The 23,585-nt window shown below is 34.8% G+C and overlaps 2 protein-coding genes across 3 annotated transcripts in view; one reads left to right on the top strand and one right to left on the bottom strand.

The window, feature by feature from the left end:
* LOC105457757 (clusterin-associated protein 1) overlaps nucleotides 1-23,585 on the bottom strand; it is a 41,658-nt gene that overhangs the window by 14,763 nt on the left and 3,310 nt on the right. The window lies entirely within an intron of this gene.
* The window catches only part of LOC105457760, a 28,452-nt gene continuing 8,806 nt past the window's right edge, over nucleotides 3,940-23,585 (top strand). The window contains exons 1-4 of one of the 2 annotated variants that reach the window (XM_011702600.1): nucleotides 3,940-4,324; nucleotides 16,694-16,773; nucleotides 18,683-18,761; nucleotides 22,306-22,478. In XM_011702600.1, coding sequence (XP_011700902.1) covers nucleotides 4,302-4,324; nucleotides 16,694-16,773; nucleotides 18,683-18,761; nucleotides 22,306-22,478 — 355 coding nt within the window. In that variant the 5' untranslated portion in view covers nucleotides 3,940-4,301. Of the gene's footprint in view, nucleotides 4,325-16,667; nucleotides 16,774-18,682; nucleotides 18,762-22,305; nucleotides 22,479-23,585 lie in introns of those variants that run through there. The other variant, XM_011702599.1, reaches the window with a different exon arrangement.

The following is a 23,585-nucleotide window of genomic DNA, read 5'->3' as shown; positions in this document are numbered from 1 at the left end:
ACATACATACTTCGTGAAATGTTTTACATAAACTCACGATGGAAACATGCTCCGATGCAGGTAACCTCGAAAAGACGATCTCTCGAATTTCACTGTGACATCCACGAAATATTCCTCTTTCTTTTTTCCCGTTCGACACCCGCTGGAAAGGGATAGAGAAAGATGGGAATGAACCGTATTGTAAATGTACTTGCAAATTAAATTACTCGCTCAGTGAAATCGGATAAGATGTACCAGCGGGTGTCTCATCGACATGCCGAGTTAGGTGATTTAATTGTTATTTTACGCAAATAACATTGTAAAATAAATTAAGCTCTATAATTATGTCAAATTATAATAAGTTTCATCATACCTATCATACATTTAGTATAAAAATATCAAAATGCAATAATAAAAAAAAATTCAAATTTTTCTAGAAAGTTTTTTATAATATATTGTTAGTCAATAATAAAACTAATCAATAATTGTAATCCCAATAATTAAAATTAACTCAAATAATTAATATTTCTAAATAAAAAACAAATAAAAAATAAACAGATTTAAAGAAATTCCGAATTTCTCGTATAAGTTTTCGCTTTTTCCTTTTCTAATTATTTTTCTTTATTCAGATGCATAATATTTTCGAATGATGCAATGAAATATTGATCCTGAAAATTTATTGACGCTTATTAATGCACGAATTTTTATCGTTATTTTATTGAATCTCTCGATGAAAGTTGCTGAAAGGAAAAGGAAAGAGAATGGGTGACTTCTTTCTTATAATACTTTCACTGCAGATTACGATTGTCACAGCTCAATCTACTGTTCTTGTGACTTATTTTTAATTTTAACAATAGTTGTATATGATTATTGAGATTTTTTTTAAAGTGAAGACATTCTTGACTTTAGATGACTTTGGTACTTTGATATGAAAATGATGAAGGTATTTTGAAAACTAAAAGATAATAGTTATAAGTCATTATTGTTTTCGAATTATTGATAAGTTTAGAACAATATAATAGAAAATAAATATGTATTGAAGTAATAAAATAATTTTTATTAATTTATAACCTAATAATATTATTAGTTATTAAGTATTATTAATTAATTCTATTTAACTATTATTATTATTTATATTGATTTGCCATAATTATTTAGCTTTTATCCAATTTTTATCTATTTTTACTTTTATTGCGTACTTGTAAAATTGATGTGAAAAGTCATACTTTCGATTAAAACGAAAAATGTGCAAAGTGAACGCGAAAGTGCCCTAGATATAAATCCAACATGCATAGCGCATCAGAGTTCAAAGGTCCGGAACAGCGGTACAGGAAATCACGAGCGTACAGCTGTCTTGATTTTAAAATGCCGTTTCTATCTCGAATATTTCTACGCTTGCATTTTTCTATACGTTATTCGAAATTTGCGCTTTTATCGATACAACAGAACGCTATATGTGAAAAATCATCCAAATACAACAATAACGTGAGTGAATGGAGATTGGAGTTGCGAGTGAGTCATGCGCGCGTAATTCTCGACGTACTATATATAATCGGCAATCATCAAGCGTCAGCCGTCAATAATTCCCTAACTCTTAACCTTTAGCTTTTTATGCAGTTTTTTATTTTTCAATCTTCAACTTTCGAACTCTCGACTCTCAAGTCTTGACTCCAAATTTCCACCTCTCAACTACCTACTATTTATTGTCTAGTCCCAACTCCCGCCTCTTAACTAATCGAGCACTCGATTTCTACAGAGAAATCTCTCCTGGCAACCGGAGATTACACGTTTACGAGTACTTTTCGACTGGCTTCTTTTTTCCATAGGTCAAGGTCACGACGTGACACCGCATCTCCTCCGTAACACCTGTACTTGGACGAAGTACACACGTCCACGTATGTTACCGCGTCCTCGTTCAAGTGTAGTTTGCTGATTTTTAATTCAGCAGATTGAATCCTGCTCATCTGGCTAAAAATTTTGGGAGAGAAAAAGAGAGAAAGAGAAAGGAAAGAAAAAGGAAAGGAAAGAGAAGAGAGGGAAAGGAGAAACTTCACGAATTAATAAGTAATATAAAAATAATGTACAGATATTAATTATTGAAAATAGCATTTTTTTGTAGAGAAAAATGTGTTGTTAGAAGATTGTTTTAAACAATACACGAATAATTAATTATTTATTAATCCTTCGAATATTTTAATAACTTAGTGGATGAATTAAATGTATATAAAACACTATCTTACACAGAATTAATGAACTAAAATTTAATTTCCATTTTAATGTCTGTTAAATTCCCCAATTACAGTACATTAAAATTCTCCACTGATTAACATTTCCACGTATTATTAACGGCTACCGCAATCACTTGTACAAGTACAAAGTATACAAGGTGAAGTGTCACCATTCCTAATTTCGCAACAACACTCGTAAAAGCGGAAAATATTACGGAGGCAGAATATCCGTTCGATGTTCCCAATATCGCGCGCATCGATCGGTTTCCTTGGACAACATTTATCTGTCTCTGCGCGGCATTGCCTTTCTCATGCTCATTATTCTCCGTTCGCTCATGGTTTCTAAGAATTTTTGTGATCCTCAATAGCAATTTGTTCCCTCGCCGTTCCTCGAATTGCAACGTGTCACCTCATCATGTTATCGCGTCACCCTCGCGGATCTCTACTCGTGTTTTCCATGAATTTTCAGTTTTTCACTATGCAGATTTCGGAACAATGAATGAATCATCTATCTCGCGGATGACTCTAAATGCCAAACGTGCACATGAAAAGTTATACTATGATTATTCTTCTTAAATTTTGGAGTTTTCAGTGCCATAAAAAATTAAAAAAACGTTTTTAAAACAAAAAGAGAATAAAAAAATAATTGTCAGCGACATTTCACTTCGCGAAACTTGCGGCGAGACGTGGCTGTTATTAGTCGCGTAGGTAAAGGAAATTTAAATTAAAATATCCAAGATTGAATAAAAATTTTATAAAATATCACAACTGAAAATTTCAGGATTAGAAGAATGGCAGCATAAAGATTTTTATGATGTATCGCTCTGTTGGCGTTACGTCGTTTTTATCGCGCAAGTAGAGAAGTATTCGTGACCTTGTAAGATTGCCTTATAAAACGTAACAGTTCAGAATTAAAAGAAAAATTGGCCTAAAGAAATTTTCTCTGAGAGATAAGATTCAGGACGAGACCATGGGCTAATTTTTTAAATACAAGTTTAGGCACCGACATAACATTCATATAACATATCTCTGATTTTTATTGCGAAGGACATATGAAAAGTGGGATTTGCGTTACCGCTTACCATAACTTTACATTGTCTTCACCCACTTATCCGCATTCATAAATTGTAACCTCTGCATTTATTGCGGTCGGAATCGGTTATATTACAGTCGCATTATTGAAATTCAATCGCGGTAGGTACTTAAGGGCTGATTACACAGGGGGAGAACTCGTGTAAGAAGGTACCCTCGTTATCGCGCTTATTATGAGCATAAATCAGGCGTAATGGATATCGAAGATGTCTATTATCTTCGGCATTACTGCCGTACCGAGGCGTATGCATAAGTAGCCACATTGCACCCACATCTCCTATGCGCCGAAACTTCCTTCTCGCCTTTCTTGTCAGGCACGCGCTCGACTCGCTTGCCTTTTCTCGCTATCTCGCCCCGCCGCGGTGACTTTGACGCGCCGAGCCGAGCCGAGCCGAGCGCATCGCAACGCATCGCATCGCATCGCGCGGCTCATTTCTTCTCTGTCGCTCAGTCGCATCGGCGCGGCGTATCTTCACCGACGATTTTGAGCCTCGAGTGCCGCTCCGCGTGCAAAGCCCTCCCTCTCTTTCTCTCTCGCTGCCTTCTTCTCTCTCTTTCGCACGATCGCTCGCTCGCTCTCATATTCTCGCTCTCGCTCGTAGCGGTGGCCAACGCGGCGGCACCTCTCGCTTTCACTCGCCGCGTGGTTGTGCAAAGAGGAGGCTATCACGGTGCCCGTGACGGAACTCTCAGTATCCGCCGGAGAGTCGTTGAAGATACGTGTTTCGTCTCGATATTATTCCCGCGATCAGTGTAACATCCGAGAAAAAGAAAGAGAGAAAGAGAAGGGGAGAGAAAGAGAAAGAAAGAAAGGGAGAGGAGAGAGAAAAAAATAAGAGCCTGTGTGAGCGAACGGGAGAATTTTCGCCGAATTAAATCTTCGTGCCGCGCCGCGCCGAAAGCGACAGCGAGAAACGTGCGGGACCGCGGCGTGCGCGGGAAAAGGCACGCGATAGTAAGAGCGAAGACACAGACGAGAGCGGGGTCGAAAGGGTGACAGAAATGGTGACAGTCGGCTGGCTCAGGTAAGGGCTCGGATCAATCATTTGAATTATTCATGTGAATCAATGAAAAACGTAGGTGCTTCTGGTTTCTCGCATTTGTAATCAATTATTCAAAAGAGAAATTAAGTTGTCGTGATTGAACGATAATTGCGAGGTTTCTTCTTCGGCTGAAGAAAAAAAGCATTAAAGAAAATTGTTCTTTCACCGGAAGAGCGTGGAGTTCAAGGGTTCATCGATAGGCGTTACGTGGGAGATGATTAGTATGAGTTAACGCTTGTCACGATGATAGCCTAAGCGTTCCGCAAAACGTGTAAAAGTAACTTTCTAATAGTCAAACGGTACTTCATCATGTATTTGTTGAATTAGGGGATCTCAGTTAAACTTCGGCAAATAATCTTCTCCGATCTTAACTTCTTATCCAATTGAACGCGCTTCGCGATGTATCGTGAAGTAATTCGCAACTAGATCTGAGAAAAACTCGCGTGGTATGCAGCGTAACTGAAATAAATTTACATAAATTTCTTCGGTTCGCGCGTTACGTTGAAAAAAAACGAACCAGTGCACATGAGGAGCAAATGACAGATGGGTACCCGCATGCGTATACAAGATTGCTCAAACGCGCGGCGCAAAGTGATAATTTCATTTCATAATTTCTGATAAATGTTCATCGCCGTACGTCTGTTTTAACATCCTACATTTTTTATTACATAACCAGAAAGCCTCTATAGCTTATTAATCCGAGATTCTTCTCCAATTGCTTCCGGTTAAGTCCATTTACGTTCAACGTACGGCCGCATGCCGCGATCGCTCGATTAATCTATGATAAACAGTGAAGTCATAACGCGTTTTCCGTCTTACTGATGAGGAAACGACGCTCGATTGCTCATCGCGAATTATTCCGAGAGAATCGACATTTCTTCATTATGTAACTCACACCGGAACGCTCTTATTCTATTTATTTACCTTGTTCTATATGCATATGTCGATCGATATTTCGTTTCTCTGTTATTTTTATTATTAATGCTGTCATCAATTTTTTATATTAGAGAACAATTAAAAAATATAAAAATTTCATACTTGATATTCCGCTAATTATGGCAATGAAAATGGGTCAATAGGGCTCGGAGAACTACGTTCGAATGTAGACCAAAGATCCAAGTAGTGCAGGTCTCTAATTAATCAGACGCGTTTATATGCGTCGTCAAACGTTATCTCGTGCATAGAGATGTGATTCTGTCTAAAACAATTTTAGGATTTCTATAACTTTTAATATCTGAGATATCAAGAAAATTAAAATTTATAAGAATTTAAAAAGTGAACCGGGATTTAAGCCAGAGTGAACAAAGTTTAAAGAATAGAATTTAAAGATATCTAATTAATTGCAAAAGTTTCAAAATCCACATAATTATAATTTTATTTCAATGAGATAACAGTTTTGACATTCTGAGAAATCTCAGAATTTCCAAGGACAGAGAAACCTGAAAGTCCTAAAACTTTAAATTTAAATAGTTTGTAGAAAAAACAGCGATATAAAAACATCATAAATTAAGAATTAATAGAGATATTCAAGAATCCTTGAATTCCAGAATTAAATGCAATGCGTTAGATAATTTAATGCGATACGCAGGTATGCAGAATTTATTTTTTTTAGGCCAATCGAGTCCTGTGTTGTTTCCAAGTATACGATATGTCATGGTAGTTCTAATAATACTTGGATATAAATCAAAGATTAACTTACACATTTCTGAAAATTATAGAGTGGTTACAATATAAGAGAGAATTAGCTTACATTAGACTAATAGCGGTATGTATTCGTCCGTGTGTACGTCGGATAAAATTATAGTAACATGTCTCTCTTGTGCAATATATCTTTTTTATCAGTACTCATAAATACATAGTGTACAACAAAGGGAAATCATTGAGATTCGACGCAATCAAGTAAAAACTATCGTTAATATTTTTACGTCGCGGTGTCATGCAATACCGCCGTAAAATGGGGTTAGCAGTACCAATAATTCTACATTAAGTGAGAAAATTTTCGATCATTCAATGCCGAGAGAATTAATCAATGGGTAACGAGAATTTCATAAATACAAATAATGGACTTTAGAAATTTATCTTCTCGGATATCTTTATGTTCTGCAGAGCAAGCTTATTCTTGTTAACTTAATCTAAATCTCTGTTTCCAGATATATATCACGATCGGCATTGTATTACAATTTATTAATATACATATATTTAATAGAAGGAAATATTAATTCCCTTTTGCGAAATGTAACAACTGTTACAACAAATTAATTAACATTACTTAATGTTGATTTGTATTAAATATCGCGATGTGGCGAACCATAAAGTCGAGCATAATTAAACCGGATAAGTTATGGCCTGGCGGTAAATCTTTCAGCCGTGTAATTGTAGAATCGACGCTTTTACGCTTCGCTAGCAAACATGCGATACTACTCCCCTCGTCGTCGAAGAGGCAAACAAAATGTTTTGGAAAAAGAAAAGACAAGAATGCCATTACGTTTTTCTGACCGTAATTGAAAGAGGCTTGAATGTCTCAATATCTTATTTTGCATTTTTCGTTTATACTTTCTCTTGATTGCTCTTAAGTACTGCTATTTAGGGGATATATTTTACATGATAGATTATTTACGTGATATTTTATAATTGCTTCACTTTAGAGAATAACTTTGTAACTTCCTCTTTTAAAATAATATATATGTTTAAATGCGTCGATGTAATAAGACGAAATAAAAAAATGCCTAAAACAAAATAGTAAAATCAGATAAAACTTTTCTTAAAAGAAAGATTATTTTATGATACCACATAATTTGTCAATCTTTAAGTCTTTTGGTAGAAAGTTTTTTTTTTACTTGATCGCTTTTATTTAATCATAGACGATTGTGTACATGTGTGTGCGAGATGCGTGTATTATTACAGATAGAAAGTTACAGCTGAGGTCGCTATTATTGTTGTTCTTATTGTGACTGCGGCGAAAACATAATCGTTATTTCCAAGCGGAATTTCATGTGGTAACTAGTAACGACATTTTATTGCATAAATTGCGTTATAAGTATTATATTTGCTACAAAGTTCCATTCGTTGCGGTCTACCCTGACGGAGAATCTCTTTTGCTACATCGCTAAAATAAATCACGTGCGTTCGCCTCTCCTCTGTCAGCTTAAAATTCAGAAAAGATATGTCAAGCATGCGTATGTCAACGTGCATTAATGTTTTCTCCTACTAGTAGCAAAAGTATCGTACCAAGAGAATAGTGAGTCGTACATATTTTGCGTTAGAAGGGGAAGGAGAAAGCATCATGGAAATTATGAAACTAGCTAACCCTTTATGCTGGCGACTTTTACTTAAAATATATCAAATATATTAATACTATATTAATGTATTTTTTAAATATTTGTCAAATATATGTATTAATAATATTTAAATATAATATATTAAAAAGATATTTTAAATTAATATTACCGCACAAAAAATAATTAATTATTTGGTTGTCAAAACGAAAAAAATGTATGTTGAAAAGTCCAAAATTTTTATAATCACGTAATATATTATAAATCAAATTTTTACATACATATATATATATTTTTTTTTATTCAATATGTAGTACAAAAATTTATAAATTTTATTTTTCTATACGTTTAAAAAAGATATAAAATTATAGTAATTATTTATAAATTTTGTTTACGTTCATATTTTGTATTGTTATTTTTGTTTTTTAATTATTATAATATTTATAGCACGTGACACTTTGCACTGTTAAGAGACAATATTGTATTGTTCTTACATTTTTATACAAACAATCATCATTTTTATGCAAACAGCGTCGTGCGAATCATGCACTTTCTCTCTCTTTTGAGGCTACCGGCAATGAGTTCTCTCCGGCGCATTATAATCTTGCCCATGTCTTGATATAGGATAAATCTCGCGTAATAAGAAACGTTATGCAGAAAGTGAGGAACATTGTCCACTCGCAGTGCCGCTGCTTGAAACATCCGTTTTCTCACCGCCGGATGTGATCGATACGCTATCGCGCTATAATATTCAGGAACGCGTTTATATAAATAAAACGACGTCCCAGAATGTTTCCTTCATTATTTTTCTTCCTTATATCGAATCACGTAATAAAAAAAACAATATTTAAAAAAAACAGGCAATTGTTTTTTCACGCGAAATAATTCTTTTTACGAGCACTCTGATTATCCCTTAAGAATTGGACATCGTTACATCATCTTTAATGCCAACGTAAATTTTTCATTTATTATTCTATACATTATTCGATCTTCGAACTGAAAGTTTTATTCGTCTACGATTCAACTGCAATACAGTCATCTATTTAGTCAGCAAAAATTCGCGAGAAAGAGCGGTAACGTTCAATGGCGTTCGTCTTTTCTTGCGCCGCGGCTATTTGACGTGCAAAAGATGCAATCGTAATAATCACCTTCTCGTCTCGGGCCTCGGTCGCGATGCAAGCTGCGTTTACGCAATCATAGACACCTACGAAGTTCTCGATCAATTGACGAGACGTGCAAGCGCTGCACGCGCGCGCTCGCGCTCGCGAGTAGCTACTTTCTAAAACACGAGGAAGAGTCGGCGCGGCGGCGGTAGCGAGAGAGCACACGAGATTCACTTTTCAATAACAGAGTATCTTTATTTTATAGAAAGTAAAGCGTTCTCTCCCCCTGCACCTGAATATTGTTACAAACCAGCGGTTTTATCACCGGCCCTCGCATTCCGCGCATGCATATCGCGCGATCGCGGATCCCCACGGATCGGTGATTCAGCATCTTGCCTCCGTTCGTTTATAAATCGCATCCTCGTGGAATGAAAGTCCACTCGATATGCGAATTTCGAAAGTTTCTCCCTTGCTCCTGTATCGAGCTTTGTAATGAGCATGTCATATGTTCCTGCAGCCCCGTAAGGCGCGGACGTGTCTTATTAATTGCCGGATGAGATATTGTTTGTGTGCCGCTCATAAGGCAGAAAACCATGAGCGGTCGCAAGTGTTCATGTTCAATTGCTTTCCCAGTGATGAATCTGTCCTTCGAGAGGACATGCATACAATTTCCCCTCTTTTTTTATTCTTATTTATATTTATGAATTATATAAAAGAGGCAAAAGAAGTATAAAAAAATAATGGCTATTATATCGTAATATTCAAAATTGCAATATAATAATAAAACAGAAATTTATTTAAAATTTATCTTTATGTGAAATTTTTGAAAATCACTTGAAGATAATAAAACGTTGAAGATCTTAAGTAACTATACATAAAATAATCAAAGCAGAAATTGTATGGAACTAGACAATTTTGTTCCAAGAAACAAGAAAGAAATTTTAACTTACAATTTTTTATATATACACATTTTTTGTTAGTATTTTTTTCAAACTCATACTAGTAATTTTTGTTTATTGCGTTTCTTTCCAAGTCTATTTTTAATGTTTCAGTCACTTCACTTTTTGATTTATGATTCATTTTTATAATAATAATAAACTCGAGATATATAAAATAAAAAAAGAAATTTTCATAATCGATATGTTCTCAAATTTTACATTATTCATACGTTAACTTTTTATATACGTTATTAACTCCGAGCGAGCAGAACTGGAAAAATAACGATAGCGTATTCGATATGCTGTTATTAGCATCACCTGTAGAGATATTGCAGGTGCAAGGTCAGTGATACCTTTCCGTTGCACTAACCTATCACGATTCGGGTTAAAAGCCGTTTATCTGGCGAACGTCGTTGCGAATCATAGGTCACTCTTCTCGCAAAGCGCATCAACACACACACACACACACACACACACACACACACACACGCGCACGCACCCACTAAGCATTAAGTCGGCTATTAACAAGGCTCTTCAGCCTATTGTGCTTGGAAACATTTCATAACGTAATCGTAACAGTCTTTATTAAACTCTACTATATTAAAATGGAATAAAATATTAATAATAATAAAATAATGAAAGAGTGAAAAATAAATGAAAAAATACGTACATATAGAGAATTTATGTTATAAAAATAAAATAAACAATTATATTTAAGAATGTATAATTATCAATAAAATTGTATAAAAAATTGTAGATGTATAATTAACTTAAACTTAAAAAAAGATAATATATTCTCTAAAAGAATATCACTTTCTCTAGAATTTCGAAGATCAAAGCCCTGGTTTTCATGTTAAATGACACAGATACGTACATGTTGCAAAAGTATGAAAACGTTAAAAGTTTCAGCAAACGTGTGAAACTTAATAATCAACTTAACTGTCACTCGTGAATACCCGAGGATATATACTAAACTTGAGAAAATTGCGGTACAAATCTCGTTTAAATGTATACAAATGTAATTAGAAATGTTTATTAAGAAGCTAACAGTTACAGTCAATTAAACGTGTAATTACCAATTGCTACTTTAAGAGATATGATTGCGTAACTAATTATTATTCCTTAAGGAAGTGCTTGTAGCACATTTAGCTGATTATAAGTTCCGTTTCTAATTAGATCAATAATATCAATAATTAACAGCGTATGGCATGCATGCGCGTGTACTAATTAGAGAATTGATTATATTTAAAATAATAATTAATCTTCTTTTCGGGATTATTATTGATTATTCTATTTTGAATTTATAATTACATTATAATACGTTTGTAGATTAACATTAGAAATTTAGCTTTTTAACTCACTGACAACGAAATTGCATAATTGATTTGTTAAGTGGATTGAAGTTACATAAATTAAATACATATAATACCAAATTATCCCACGTTGTCCGCGCAAACGCAGCCACGTCCTTTTCATCGCGCAGAAGTTTAGCAATCTATTTTCCACTTTTTACTGGCGTTAAGTTTCTTAGAATCGCTTAGAATTAGCCACTCGGCAATAAGACGCGCGAGTTTTCCAATTGCGAAGCGAACGGATTTATGGGCTGATCGCGCGCCGTATAACAAAGGAACGCCGATGAATCGCGATGAAGAAGGCTGTCGCGCGAACTTTTGTGTACACCGGCGACACAAGTCATTAGATCATTGTTGCGCGGGCACGTCCGAGCGATTATCGCGGTGAATGCGGTAGATGTAATCGCGAGTGTCACGATGAGACGACGATGAAATCAAGGAGAGCGGCTTTCCGTTACGAAGTTGTCTGTCTCTTGTATTGTATTCAGTCGCAGTATTTTTCCCTCTTTTGCATGCAGTTCATTAATCGAAAGCTTACGGCTTTAGTAAATATTAATCCCTTAATATTTGCGTAACTCATAATTAATATAGCGGTCCATTGTGAATTGCATCAATAGAAATACATAGTTATTCCGTATTAATTCGTCAAACACAAAAGCATGTATTTAACTTTATATATTAATAATAAGTATATTTTATATTATTATATGCTGTAATAATCGATATTTTTTTGATCTCTTTTGCGTATAATTTATTATTAATCAAAAGTACGATTTTAATAGATATGTAAATATTAATCCTTTAGTTTAGTACTTGCATAGATCATAACATTCATAACTAATAGTAATCCGTTGTAAACGCATTAATGAATATAGCTATTCCGTATTAAATATGTCACAAATTTAATTTAATTGTTCAAAATATTTTGTATATTATTAATATATTTCATATTATTATACAGTGTTCCAGTAATCGATATCCAAGCAATCACTATAGAACCAATGAACGAAGATTTGTTCTGTACTCTTTTCTTTCTTTATCATTATGTTTCATTTCTAGTGCCATAATGTTCGTTATTAGCCCCTGATTAACAAAATATCCTTGAATTCACCGTGATTGATCTGCACAATTTTCGTTCATCGTTAACGTTTATTGCGATGACTAAATGAACGTAATAAAGTGGAGAAACCCGAAGACGAACGCAGGATGACGACGTTATACTCGTGCCGGTTACAATCTGCGATGTTGTAAGACGAAAGAATTCGTTTAGAAATGTTCGTCGCCCTGGCGCGATGTGCCTCGATTCGCAAAGCGATCACGTATTCAAACCGGAGTCCTCTCAATGTCAACGCGATGAAATTTCTATCAAAGTGTCGAAACGCATTGACCTTTATTATTGTTTTTTTCTCTGACGAAAGCTGACAGAGTGAATTCTTTTCTATTAATTATTTTTCAATCTAAGCAAACAAAAATTTGGCGAAATATAATGTACATCAAGATTTTCATCGGGGTTTTTCCGCAAGAAATTATTCTATGTATCCTTTTTAAGTCACTCTAACATGAACAATTATATTGACCATTAATAACAATATACGATTATATTTTAGTTGTATAATTTCGTTAGTTAATAATAATAAAAATCACGTGAATGTAAATTATTCAGCGAAATACAATTGAATCTTTATTCTCTCAACTCGACGGGATAAAAAAAAATGTCCCTTTCTATATGAAAATCATTCGGTATCCATTTTCACTCTAATGACACATGCATAGAATAAAAATATCATTGATTGCATTATTGACAAGCGAAATTAGAAGATGCATAATATTTTCTGTTTCTCACTTACTTCTTCGTTTTACATTGTCACGTCATATGGTTACATGAAAAAATATGAAATAATAGAAGAACAAAGAGAAAGGGGAAGTATATAAGAGATTATACAAGTTCAGTATTTATCGTATTCATCTCACGTATATCAATTAGTAGAAATTACTTAAGAAATCTAATTATAACGATACCTTCGATCCGATAAGAATGTCGTGGATGATTATTATAGCTTGGATTGTCACATCTTGGTTCCGGTTCGAAAGAACATAACTCTCGACGTGCGTCTGGTAGAATTTGGTTAATTTGTAAGCAAAATGTCGTAGTCGTGACGTTATGATCCTATAAGAGATGACCTTCGGATCGTAGAAGCAGCTGTACCTTGTACCACGGGCAATCTGCTTTCCTCATAGGACGTCGAGATGGTCTCTAGACAAATGTCCCATTAGCACTTTCACCCGCGTGTATTTCCTCGAGACTATCACCGTTATTCCGGCACTTACCATCTCAAAGAATTTACTGTTGGTATATTCATTCACGGTGATCTATTTCGTTTCATACCCGGTAGACAAGAGTTTAATTCGGTAAACGGTTTTTATTGTTGCGTATTTAGTACTTTTTATAATTAAAAATAAAAGTAAAAAATTTGAATTATCTTAATGTATGATTATTAATATATTATACGGTAATTATTAATAATTAATATTCTTCATAATTATTATTATTAGATACGACGATACTCTTCAATATATACGTTTACAGATCGAGACAGAATTGTAATATTGTCTATTCATTAAATTAACTTCCTTTGTGTATCATGTTTTATTTAAACAAAAATACTGAAAGAAAGAAGAAGGAGAAAGAGAAAGAGAGAAACGTATTTACGTAGTAGAAATCGGACGATTCTTCTGACGAGCATGTCTAATTGGGATTCGACTTCTCTCGATAGCACTCGGGAGTCGGGCTACCGGCACACACCATGTGCCCCACGGAGCGATACTTTTCGGAGGTATGGCCATCGCCACGTTGCCCGAGGCCCACGAGATCCCGAGGACCCGCGTGCGTATCGGATCCCTGAGAAAGATTTCTCCAGTTCCGTTGACCCACTGACACTGAATTATCGTTTGTATGTGCGCGTGTACGTGCGTGCGCGCGCCTTATGACTGCGATTTCTTACAGTACAGGCAACGGAAAGCCATCGGCGCCTGTGTGTTTTATCTCGTATAGGGCGACAATGTCGTACATTACAACGTCGTGTTGGACAAGGTGGTCCATTATTGAGGCTATAATCAGATAATTTTGCGAAAGATGGTTTTTTTCGTGTAATAAATAAAGTGTCGATTTCGAGAACATCGATTCTGAAAAACGAAAAATTAACATCAATTTGGATTCTTTATTTTTCAATTTGGGTAAATGCCCTTGATACTTTATTCAATTATATCTTTATCTCTGTTTAAATAATTTTTAAAAATACAATGTCACATCTAGTATTTCTTCATAATCAAATTTACTCTTTATTCTTGTTAACGTTTCTTGTTAGCGTTGTTTCTCCGTACAGGAAGATATTTTAAATATGAGAAAATGGAAAAATATATAAAAAATATATAAGCGTTAATTTTCTTTAACAAGTTAAATTGGAAGTAGTCTGCAGAGAAGTCGCAAAGGCTCAGCGTTATTGAGAGTCGAGAATGTTGATTCCGGAATTGATTCTAAGATGAGAATAATGCCTCCTAACACATCCGTCTATTAATTATATTATTTTATTGCTTATTGTCTAACAAACGCTAACGTAATTGTGCATCTAAAATAACAAAGAACATCCTTTCTATTCCAATGCATCTTTCATTTTTTTTTCTCGCACTATACATTTTTCTCAGCGTAGTCCACATCTTACGATGACATCATGCGGAATCGATTCTCGTCCGCAAACCGTTTGCTTTGGAGATCGAAAGAATCGGATCTTGCGATTCTATAAATTTCGTGCTTATCCCTGATGTAAACAATACTTAAAATTAAAACAACAATTGTCGGATTATATTATTCTAGTTTTTTTTCCACGCACGGAATTATTTTTATGTTAGAAATAATGTAATATTTTGTTAAACATGTCTCAAGATTACTCAAAATTACTAGATAATATTTCTAATATATTACTCATTTAATAACGTTATCTATCTAGATGTTTCATAAACCTTTTATAAATTTTGCACACATACACATACACACACCCTTCGAAGAGAAGAAAAAGAAAAACGCTTGTGAGACACGCGAAGCGGCTACTCTCTCTCAAGCCGGCTGTACAAGCCCGCGGATACAGAAAGGAGGAAGCGCGCGTGCGAGAGCGATATTTACCTTCTTATCCTAGCGAGGAAATTCCCCTGGACGTACATAGTCTTGCCATCTGATCTTGATTAATCTCGTAGATGCCCGACGGGCAGCAAGACAACCGTACATTCGTTTATCTAATACGTACGTTATTGTTGAAAGCTAGCGATTCTCAATCATACGGACGTATCCGTATAACAATCTTTCCTCGCGATTAAAACGATTTGAAGTATACGCTCGCGTATCTATCGTTGCTTTAAGCGTTAGTGACATATAAGAGTCTTTAGAAAAGTGCCCTACGGCCAATGAGACATTCTTCAATCTTCATGTAAATGAACTTTTCCTCCGTGATCATTTATCAGAGGTATACAGCCGGTGAACCATATGGCATAAAAGATTGGACGCTTTCTCGCAAATCTGACATTATTGGACATTCTGTTAAATAGCATAATTTGCTAAATTTCATATTCAAATTTTATTTAAGATTTTATTATTCAAATTACAAATTTTTTGTAGGAAAAAATAAATTCATTTCAAGTTTTCGATAATATAGTGTACTTATTTACATACTTTTATTTTATTTTTTAGTATATTAAAAAAACATTGTGAAATATAATTTTTTTCACATTATATCATAATATAAATCGTCATTATTTAAATGCACTAATTATATATCTATAATTTATTTTTCGATTCGTGTGAAATGTAATCTATTCGAACAATTCCAAGTTATATGAAAATAAAGATCGACGCTTATTACTAATATGCAAAATCAAAACCTTGAAATGAATACCGATCAAAGCGAGTAAGCGGATTCTCGTGTCGAGAACGCGACGAATTCAATCGGCTTGTTCTTGATTTTTTTTCTCTCTTTTCCCTTCACAGAGAAAGTACATACGACTACCTGAAAGCATTTGCAATGTCGTTGTACGCTATATTTTTTCACGAATACGATGGACAATTCCGATATTTTTTTGCTCACTTTTTTTATTACTTATACCGAAATTTTCGTAATAGACAAAGATATTGTCATTATACGAAAAATTATTATTATTAATAAAAATATCTACTAATCTTATTAAAATAGTAGATATAAAATTCAAATGAATAAAGTGATTCTGTAGTATTCAATCTTATATTATTGTTTTAAATAAATAAATAGAAAACACGTTTTAATCGTGGACAATTTAAGTGGAAAAATTTAATTTAATAAAATTATTTGTTTTTAATACATTTAATAATGTTTTATGTGATAATATAAGCTGCAATCACGTCATTATTATTAATCGAAATTTACTTTAATAATATGTTTATTGTATTCTGCGAAGTGATCTAAAAGATACTTTAGTTAAAGTTTAGATGAATAAAATATCTCTAAAAGACTTTAGTAAATTCAAATGCCTTCCAGGTTCTTTGATAATATCCCCACAGAAAAATATATTTGCGCTTTACTGCATCATATAACAATCGTCCTTTTGTAAAATTATTTTAATAGAATGAAAAAGTGATGGGTCCTCTCTATTTTGGTTTCAGATGCAGCCTGGTACTGCTGTGTATATTGGTTATCGTGGTGCCAGCATTATCGTCGACAGTTAGCCAGTTCGATATTTCCGGTAAGCGCATTCAACCGTACAAAAAAAGAGCATTACGTCTTGCGTTAATACATTACTCATTCATCTCGCGCGCAACTCTTAGTGAGGTGACGCTAACATCCCGCGGCCTGATTTCGCCACGAACTCGCGCGTCGCCGCAATCCGTTTTCAATCCGCGCCCGCAGCATCCTCGCGGAAATTATTTCGCGTTCTTGAAAGAAGAAACTTAACACGCTTAAAAGTATCGTTCACTCGAACGGGACGACATTGCATTTGTCAAGGGAATTTAAGCCGGACGTTCTATAACACCGAGAATGATTTATGCTGACGTATGGAGATAATGATAATTATAGTCAATGTACGCACGTAGAAAAATGTGCAATCTATTGGACGGATATATCCAACCGGACGATTAATAAAATCCGACTAATGTCTGTTTTGCAAAAAAGATACGTAAGATCGGCATTTTAAAGAGTATAATAACTTTTACAGATCAAAGTTCAGTTTGAAAATTTGGACAAAGACTTAGAAGAGACGTGCGTATTAAACGCTTCTTTGCATACTTTTTTATCCTTCCTAATGTAAAAAAAGTATTAAAAACATTTTTTTTATTGACAACATGTAAAGTGAAGAAATGATGTTTAAAATATTTGCGGAATGTGATATGGAATAAAATAATATGCTTTACTTTACATATTACGAGTATTAGTCACTTGAATAAAAAAAATAGGAAGAAAACCATGACCATTCCGGCGCGATTAACGAATTTTTTTATATTTGCATAAATGTGTAATTGACCAATGTCAACCTTTATAACCGCTGGTTCCATCACCTTTGGACGTTGAATAATTTGCAAGAAAACACGCGCCAACTAACCTCGCAATTCTCAGAAATCCTTTAGCGTTTTTCAGGATGTATCCGTCAAATTGGTCGTGTACAAAAGACCACAATTACGTGATTGACGAAGTAGTAAGCGTATAATTCTCTTATCGGCTCTTAATCGAACATGATAATCTTCATGTAGCTTCATTAAAAAAAAAAAACATTTATCGAGATGTATATAGCGTGTATTGTTCTCTCACTTTCCATCTATCTACCTCTTTCTTTTTCTCTGTCTTTGTATAAAATTAAAATTAAAATATATAAGAATAAAATACTTTGTAAAAATTTACTTATATAGACGCGTGTAGATTATTTATAAAAAACTTTTGTACCGAACTGACTTACGATTTTGTCGTTCATTCGGGAGCGAATTGCTGAAATGCTAATTATGTAAGGGCGGAAGCGGGTTGGTGTTACCAATTTGAAGGAAACGAGAAACAATAGTGAGATTGCTCTCACGTCGACACGTAAAATCGGCTTATATGAAACATTAGAATTGTAACATCGTAAGATTGCATCACGAATTGGAACGGAGGGAATCCCTCGTTAGGGATTTCAGTGATTATCATTTAACTTGTGTTTCTACACGTGATTTCTCTCATTCACGTATCTTCATCTTGCCACGTGTGCACGTGTTTGGCACGTTACAACACAGAGATTTTAATTCTGAAGCAATACATGTTTGAAACATATAAGTCAATGATTCTTTGTTTATCTTCTGTTTCAAATGCGTAAAAAAATATATTAGGTATACGATAAAAAAATATATGCGATCAAAAAATTTAATTTTCATAAAAATGATTATTATTCGATATTAGAGCAACTCTAGTATTTTTTTATGCCTTTAAATATCCACATTTGAAGAATTGAATTTACCATTTAGAGTCACAACCTGAAATAACATGAGATAACTTTCTATTTAATGAAATAAATAATTTTATATCTTAGATCAATATGCGTAACGCAATTTTGACACTTGAGCTTTGACTATGTAAATTAAAAGACGTAAATGTTTGTTTATAACAGTCCGCACAACTTCTTGTTTCAGAATACATCTACGGGATAGACCATGATTTGCAAGCGAGAGCACGCTCGGCCATCGAGGCGGAGAGATTCGCCTATCGATCGTAAGTTACTGTTTTTTCGAAGATACAGATTTCGCTAAAAAGTACTTTGTGTCGCGCCCGGGCCATAAATTCGGTGAGAAATGCATTCCCGGAGAAAACGCGCGTACTTTCCCAGTCATGCCACACGATTAACGATCATAATATATTATCGATCCGGTTTATTTCGCTTTTTATAAATTCCCGTGGCGAAATGCAAAATTTTGCCGAAGAACTGACTTTTATATAATCTGTCTATTCCAACGAGATCCGTGATAGTACAGGAATTCCGAAAGCCACGTATACGCATACACGCGCGCAACGTCGCCGAATGTATAATGAAGTCGGGTCACGATCGGATCGAGAGAGAGAGAGAGAGAGAGAGAGAGAGAGAGAGAAAAAGATGACATTGTGGGCGTCAAGGATAAACGGATCCTTCTTTCTCTTTCACGCTCTCCGATCGTCTGTAATTAATGAGAAATTGATTTTCTGGTGCGCAAAAAAAAAAAGAATATTCGACCTCTGGAATGCTATTTTTCTATTATTCATGCAAGACACTGTTAAAAATTAAGAACCGCAGAAATTTGGGGTGTTACTACCGCGATACCCATTACTTTCTCAGAATCTCTCGGAAACACATAAACGAACGAGATTTGCAATCTGGGTAATAACATGTATATTAACTCGACGAGAGTCTTAAGGATATTTATACATTCAAAACTGATTTATTACTTTCTTATATACAAATTGATTTATTACTCTTTCTTATGTACTTTGTTATATACAATTTTACGAGGTCAGACACTCCTATTGGAGGTGATAAATCATTTTAAATCGCACGGATTTATGCGAATGCATATCTATACGAATATATATCGGCGAAGTACTTAAATAATGTTTAAGAACGAACGAATTAGAATAATGCGATATATTTTAGTTTATACGACACGGCAATATAGTAATATGTATGATAATGAAAGCGAATAAAATAAATCTACTTTCTTTGCATCATGTTAAATAGCACTGAGAGTATACTGATTCCCATAAAAAACGCTTTCTTCGAATTTGTTGTGTGTACATCTTGCAAAAATGATTCTGAAGGGAATTCTGCGGGGCCTAAAAGATTTCGAAAAAGTTGTAAAAATACGGTACAATATGCACGACGCATTTAAATTAATGTATCACTATATCGTAACTTCTGCCAGTGGTATTCACGGAAATTAGCCAGACAGTCGGCGCGTCAACGGTTTGCATAAAATTTTTATTTTCTTATGATTAAACATTTATTAACAGCAATTAGCATGAAATTGCTGTAAAGGCGCGCATGAGAATGCAATCTATTTGCATCGTGGCTAATCGTGAAATACGAGATATCGGATGTTCCACATAAGATAAACAAAATTGTACGCGTTAATATTATAATTTGCAACGCTATGCGGTATAGCTTAAGGGAGATTTCTCTCTCTCTCTCTCTCTTTCTCAGAGAGAGTGAGAGAGAAAGAGAGAAAGAATTTAAACTAAATCAATATGCATAACGGAAGCTGAAATGTAGACATTGGTGTAAAAGTGCCAATTGCCAGAGACAAACAGTGTTGACCGTCTTTTCCGCAAGAATGTTGTCGGTTTTACATTACCAGGAAGAAAATTGATTCCGCTTCTTGCGATTTACTTCTTAACGTGTCGCTGACAATGAGACAAAAGCTATTAAATTTTTATTTCTTTTTTTTTAAATAAAATTTCAAAATTCTCTTTTTATCTCTTAGAAATTATTGTTTGATCATTTTTTTATCATCATCAAAATTTCAAATATAATTGATCAAGAGATTTCAAATAAAATACATGGAAATAATGTTTTACATATATTCGTTAAGTTTGTTTTAAAAAAAGACGAAGAGAAGAAACGTTTTATAATCGAGACAGATTGATAAAAAAAGAAAAGAGTAGTCTGCCACTTATTTATTTCTAAATAGAAAAGCAATCGCAAGCAGCGGAAGTAACTCGTGTGTCAACAGTTCTATTAGTTTTTTTGTTCTCGACGAGAATGAATTTCTCGTTTATTGACTCGATCGACGAGTATTCGCACGTGTTTCCACACGGGTTGGCGACATTACTGACATTAGAGAACGATAGTGACGTCGGCGACGATCATGGCCACGTGTATACGGCATATCTCGCAACGTTCGTGCGTACACGCCTCCTCCCGTGACCAGCAGCCTTCTCGAGGTCGAGGAAAGGGAATAGCGACGGCAATGGTCGTGCACGAGAAATCTTCCTCGTGACTGAAATGCCGATACCGGATCAGCCGGCACCGGCGGCTCCTTTCCTCGGCCATGAAAGTAAAAGCGCGCGCCGCGCGCGAGAAAAAGAGGGAAATGGAGCAGGAAGGACGCGTTCGACTTCTAGCGGAACTGGATTCCGTTCTTCCACCTCGAGCGAAAGGACGTGTATAGATAGCGAGAGCCGCGAGGCGACGAAAAAAAGTCTTGCCGACGCAGCCGAACTTTTATGTATCACATCGTATAATGACAAGTATTAGTCATTATTGTAAAAAAAAATTCTTACAAAAGAGTTTTATTTGTAAAAAATATTGTTTCAGTGAATTCGCAAATTATTGTAATTGATAAATTGATTCTCATTTTGCCGTGTCGTTTCAAGCGATTTCGATACAATAGCAATAGCAAAATTGTGTGTTTGCAGATAGACTTTTGGCTATATAGCAAAATTAAACACTTGCGCTTTTACAAAAAAAATGTAAGTTTCTGTTCTGTAAGTTTCCTATTTTTTTTTCAACAAGAGAATCTTTAATTGTAACAAAGTATTTCTTTTCTTCTATTTTATTGTAAAATTTAAAAAACAATATCGATTTCAAACCCGATCATATTGCGACAATAATATCGCGACGATTCTTTTAAGAAAGAAACAAAGAAGAAAAAGAAAATAAAGGAGATACATTATGTAAAGATGAATGAGACACAATAGAGAGAAAAGAATGATGGAAATGGAAGTAGTTAATAGCTATATTATGTTAACGAACAATTACTGTTTTACAGGAAATTGATTGATATATTACTGGGAAAAGATTGCTATATTCATTCTGCTATGTTCGAGTATCAAGTGGTAATTTCCAGTAATAGACTATTACATACGCTGTATTAAATTACTGGAGACATTCCTGGAAATTTTAAGAGACCTTTATGGCATATTCTCTCGCACGTTACTCCTTACTTATCAAGTGATTTAATTTCTCGAAACTGGGAAGCTGAGGAAGCGTTTTTTATGGCTTAAATAATTATTTAATTAATTATTAAATTACTGGAGACATTCCTGGAAATTTTAAACAACCTTTATGGCATATTCTCTCGCGCGTTACTCCTTACTTATTAAGTGATTTAATTTCTCGAAACTGGGAAGCTGAGGAAGCGTTTTTTTTTTACAGTTCAAATAATTATTTAAAAGTACCTGTCAGTTCTTATTATTTGAGCTGATATATTGCTTGCTGTTTATGATTCTTTCGATATCGCTATTCGATTGTTCGTTCAGAAATTGCGAGATTTACTTCTTTTTCCAGACGAGCAAACAAGATACAATCAGTCAACGCAACCTGCAGAGTCCGATCGGAAAGGCCCTGTCCACCGAGCAAGTACAGAACGCCCTCCGGTGCTTGCAATAATGTGAGATATCCTGCCTGGGGCGCCAGAGGCTCCCCGTTCCTCAAATTACTCCCATCGGAGTATTTGGATGGTAAGAAAATGCACAATATACCTATATCCTCAGCATGTTGTGTTTCGCATAAAATAAAATATTAAATCGGTCATTCGAATAAATTCGATAAATAAATAGAATGTGTTGATATCAATCTATATATGTGGAAGGTGTTTTTAAAATAGTTGGTATTTCTATTCTAAATGAAAGAATGATAAGAATAAAGAGATGCTTAGTCCTGATACATTAAAATATCAATATGTATTTGATTTATCAGTGCATGATTTGAGTTCATATATTAAAATTAACGACCTGTTTTTATCGAAAAATATATATTCTGTATTTGCTCTGTATTAATTAAAATTAATTAATTTCATTGACTTTAGTCAGTTACCTTTACAAGAGCGATATTAATATTGTAATATTGTTCTAATTGTTGTATTAAGTATTTCTAGATATCGTGAATAGTAAATTGAAAATTTTTTTATTCATAAGATATTCAAGATTAAATTTTTTGTTTGTACAAATAATTAGCTAATTGTTGAGGCACGCGGCGTGTGGTCCTTGGCATTGGCATTCGTACTCATCGTAATTACAAACGTCAACATTGACAATGAGAGTGAAAAACGAATGTTAAAAATTAATAATAAAACGTTCGAGCCTCCCAGACTCCCCCTTAATTTGGATGGCAATTAATATTTATGGGCGAACGAGGACCTCCGTTTATTACTGTAATACCGATGCGACTGATGCGGTACCGAGAATGGAAAGTGAAAATTGGAACGTGCGTGCCAGCTAGACAAACGAGCCTAGATCCACTTCGACGTTGGATCGTTTGGTATGACCGATACGCGCAGTCTTCTCGAGGCCTTAGAGAAGGCGGATTAGCATGCGGAAAGGCGCGCACACGTGCTCGTAGGCACCCGTTGAAATAGAGAGTTTCGCGAGTGGATCTTCTCTCTCTCTCTCCCGCCTTGCGCGCTATATCAATTGCGACATCGTGTGCGCGCGCGCGCAAGGCGTACTATAAAATAATAGTGGGATCTTGCCCGTGCGATCTTTGTGCATGTGCGCGCGATCGTTTGTGCCGGCCGTTACGTGCGCTCGCACCGCGCGTAACACCGTTACTTCTCTCTTTCATTCCCT

This window comes from Wasmannia auropunctata, unplaced genomic scaffold (genome assembly GCF_000956235.1).
Source record: "Wasmannia auropunctata unplaced genomic scaffold, wasmannia.A_1.0 LD335047.1, whole genome shotgun sequence".
In the NCBI taxonomy this organism is placed as follows: Eukaryota; Metazoa; Arthropoda; class Insecta; order Hymenoptera; family Formicidae; genus Wasmannia; species Wasmannia auropunctata.
Note: the sequence above shows the minus strand (reverse complement) of the source record. Positions and strands in the feature narration are given on the sequence as shown.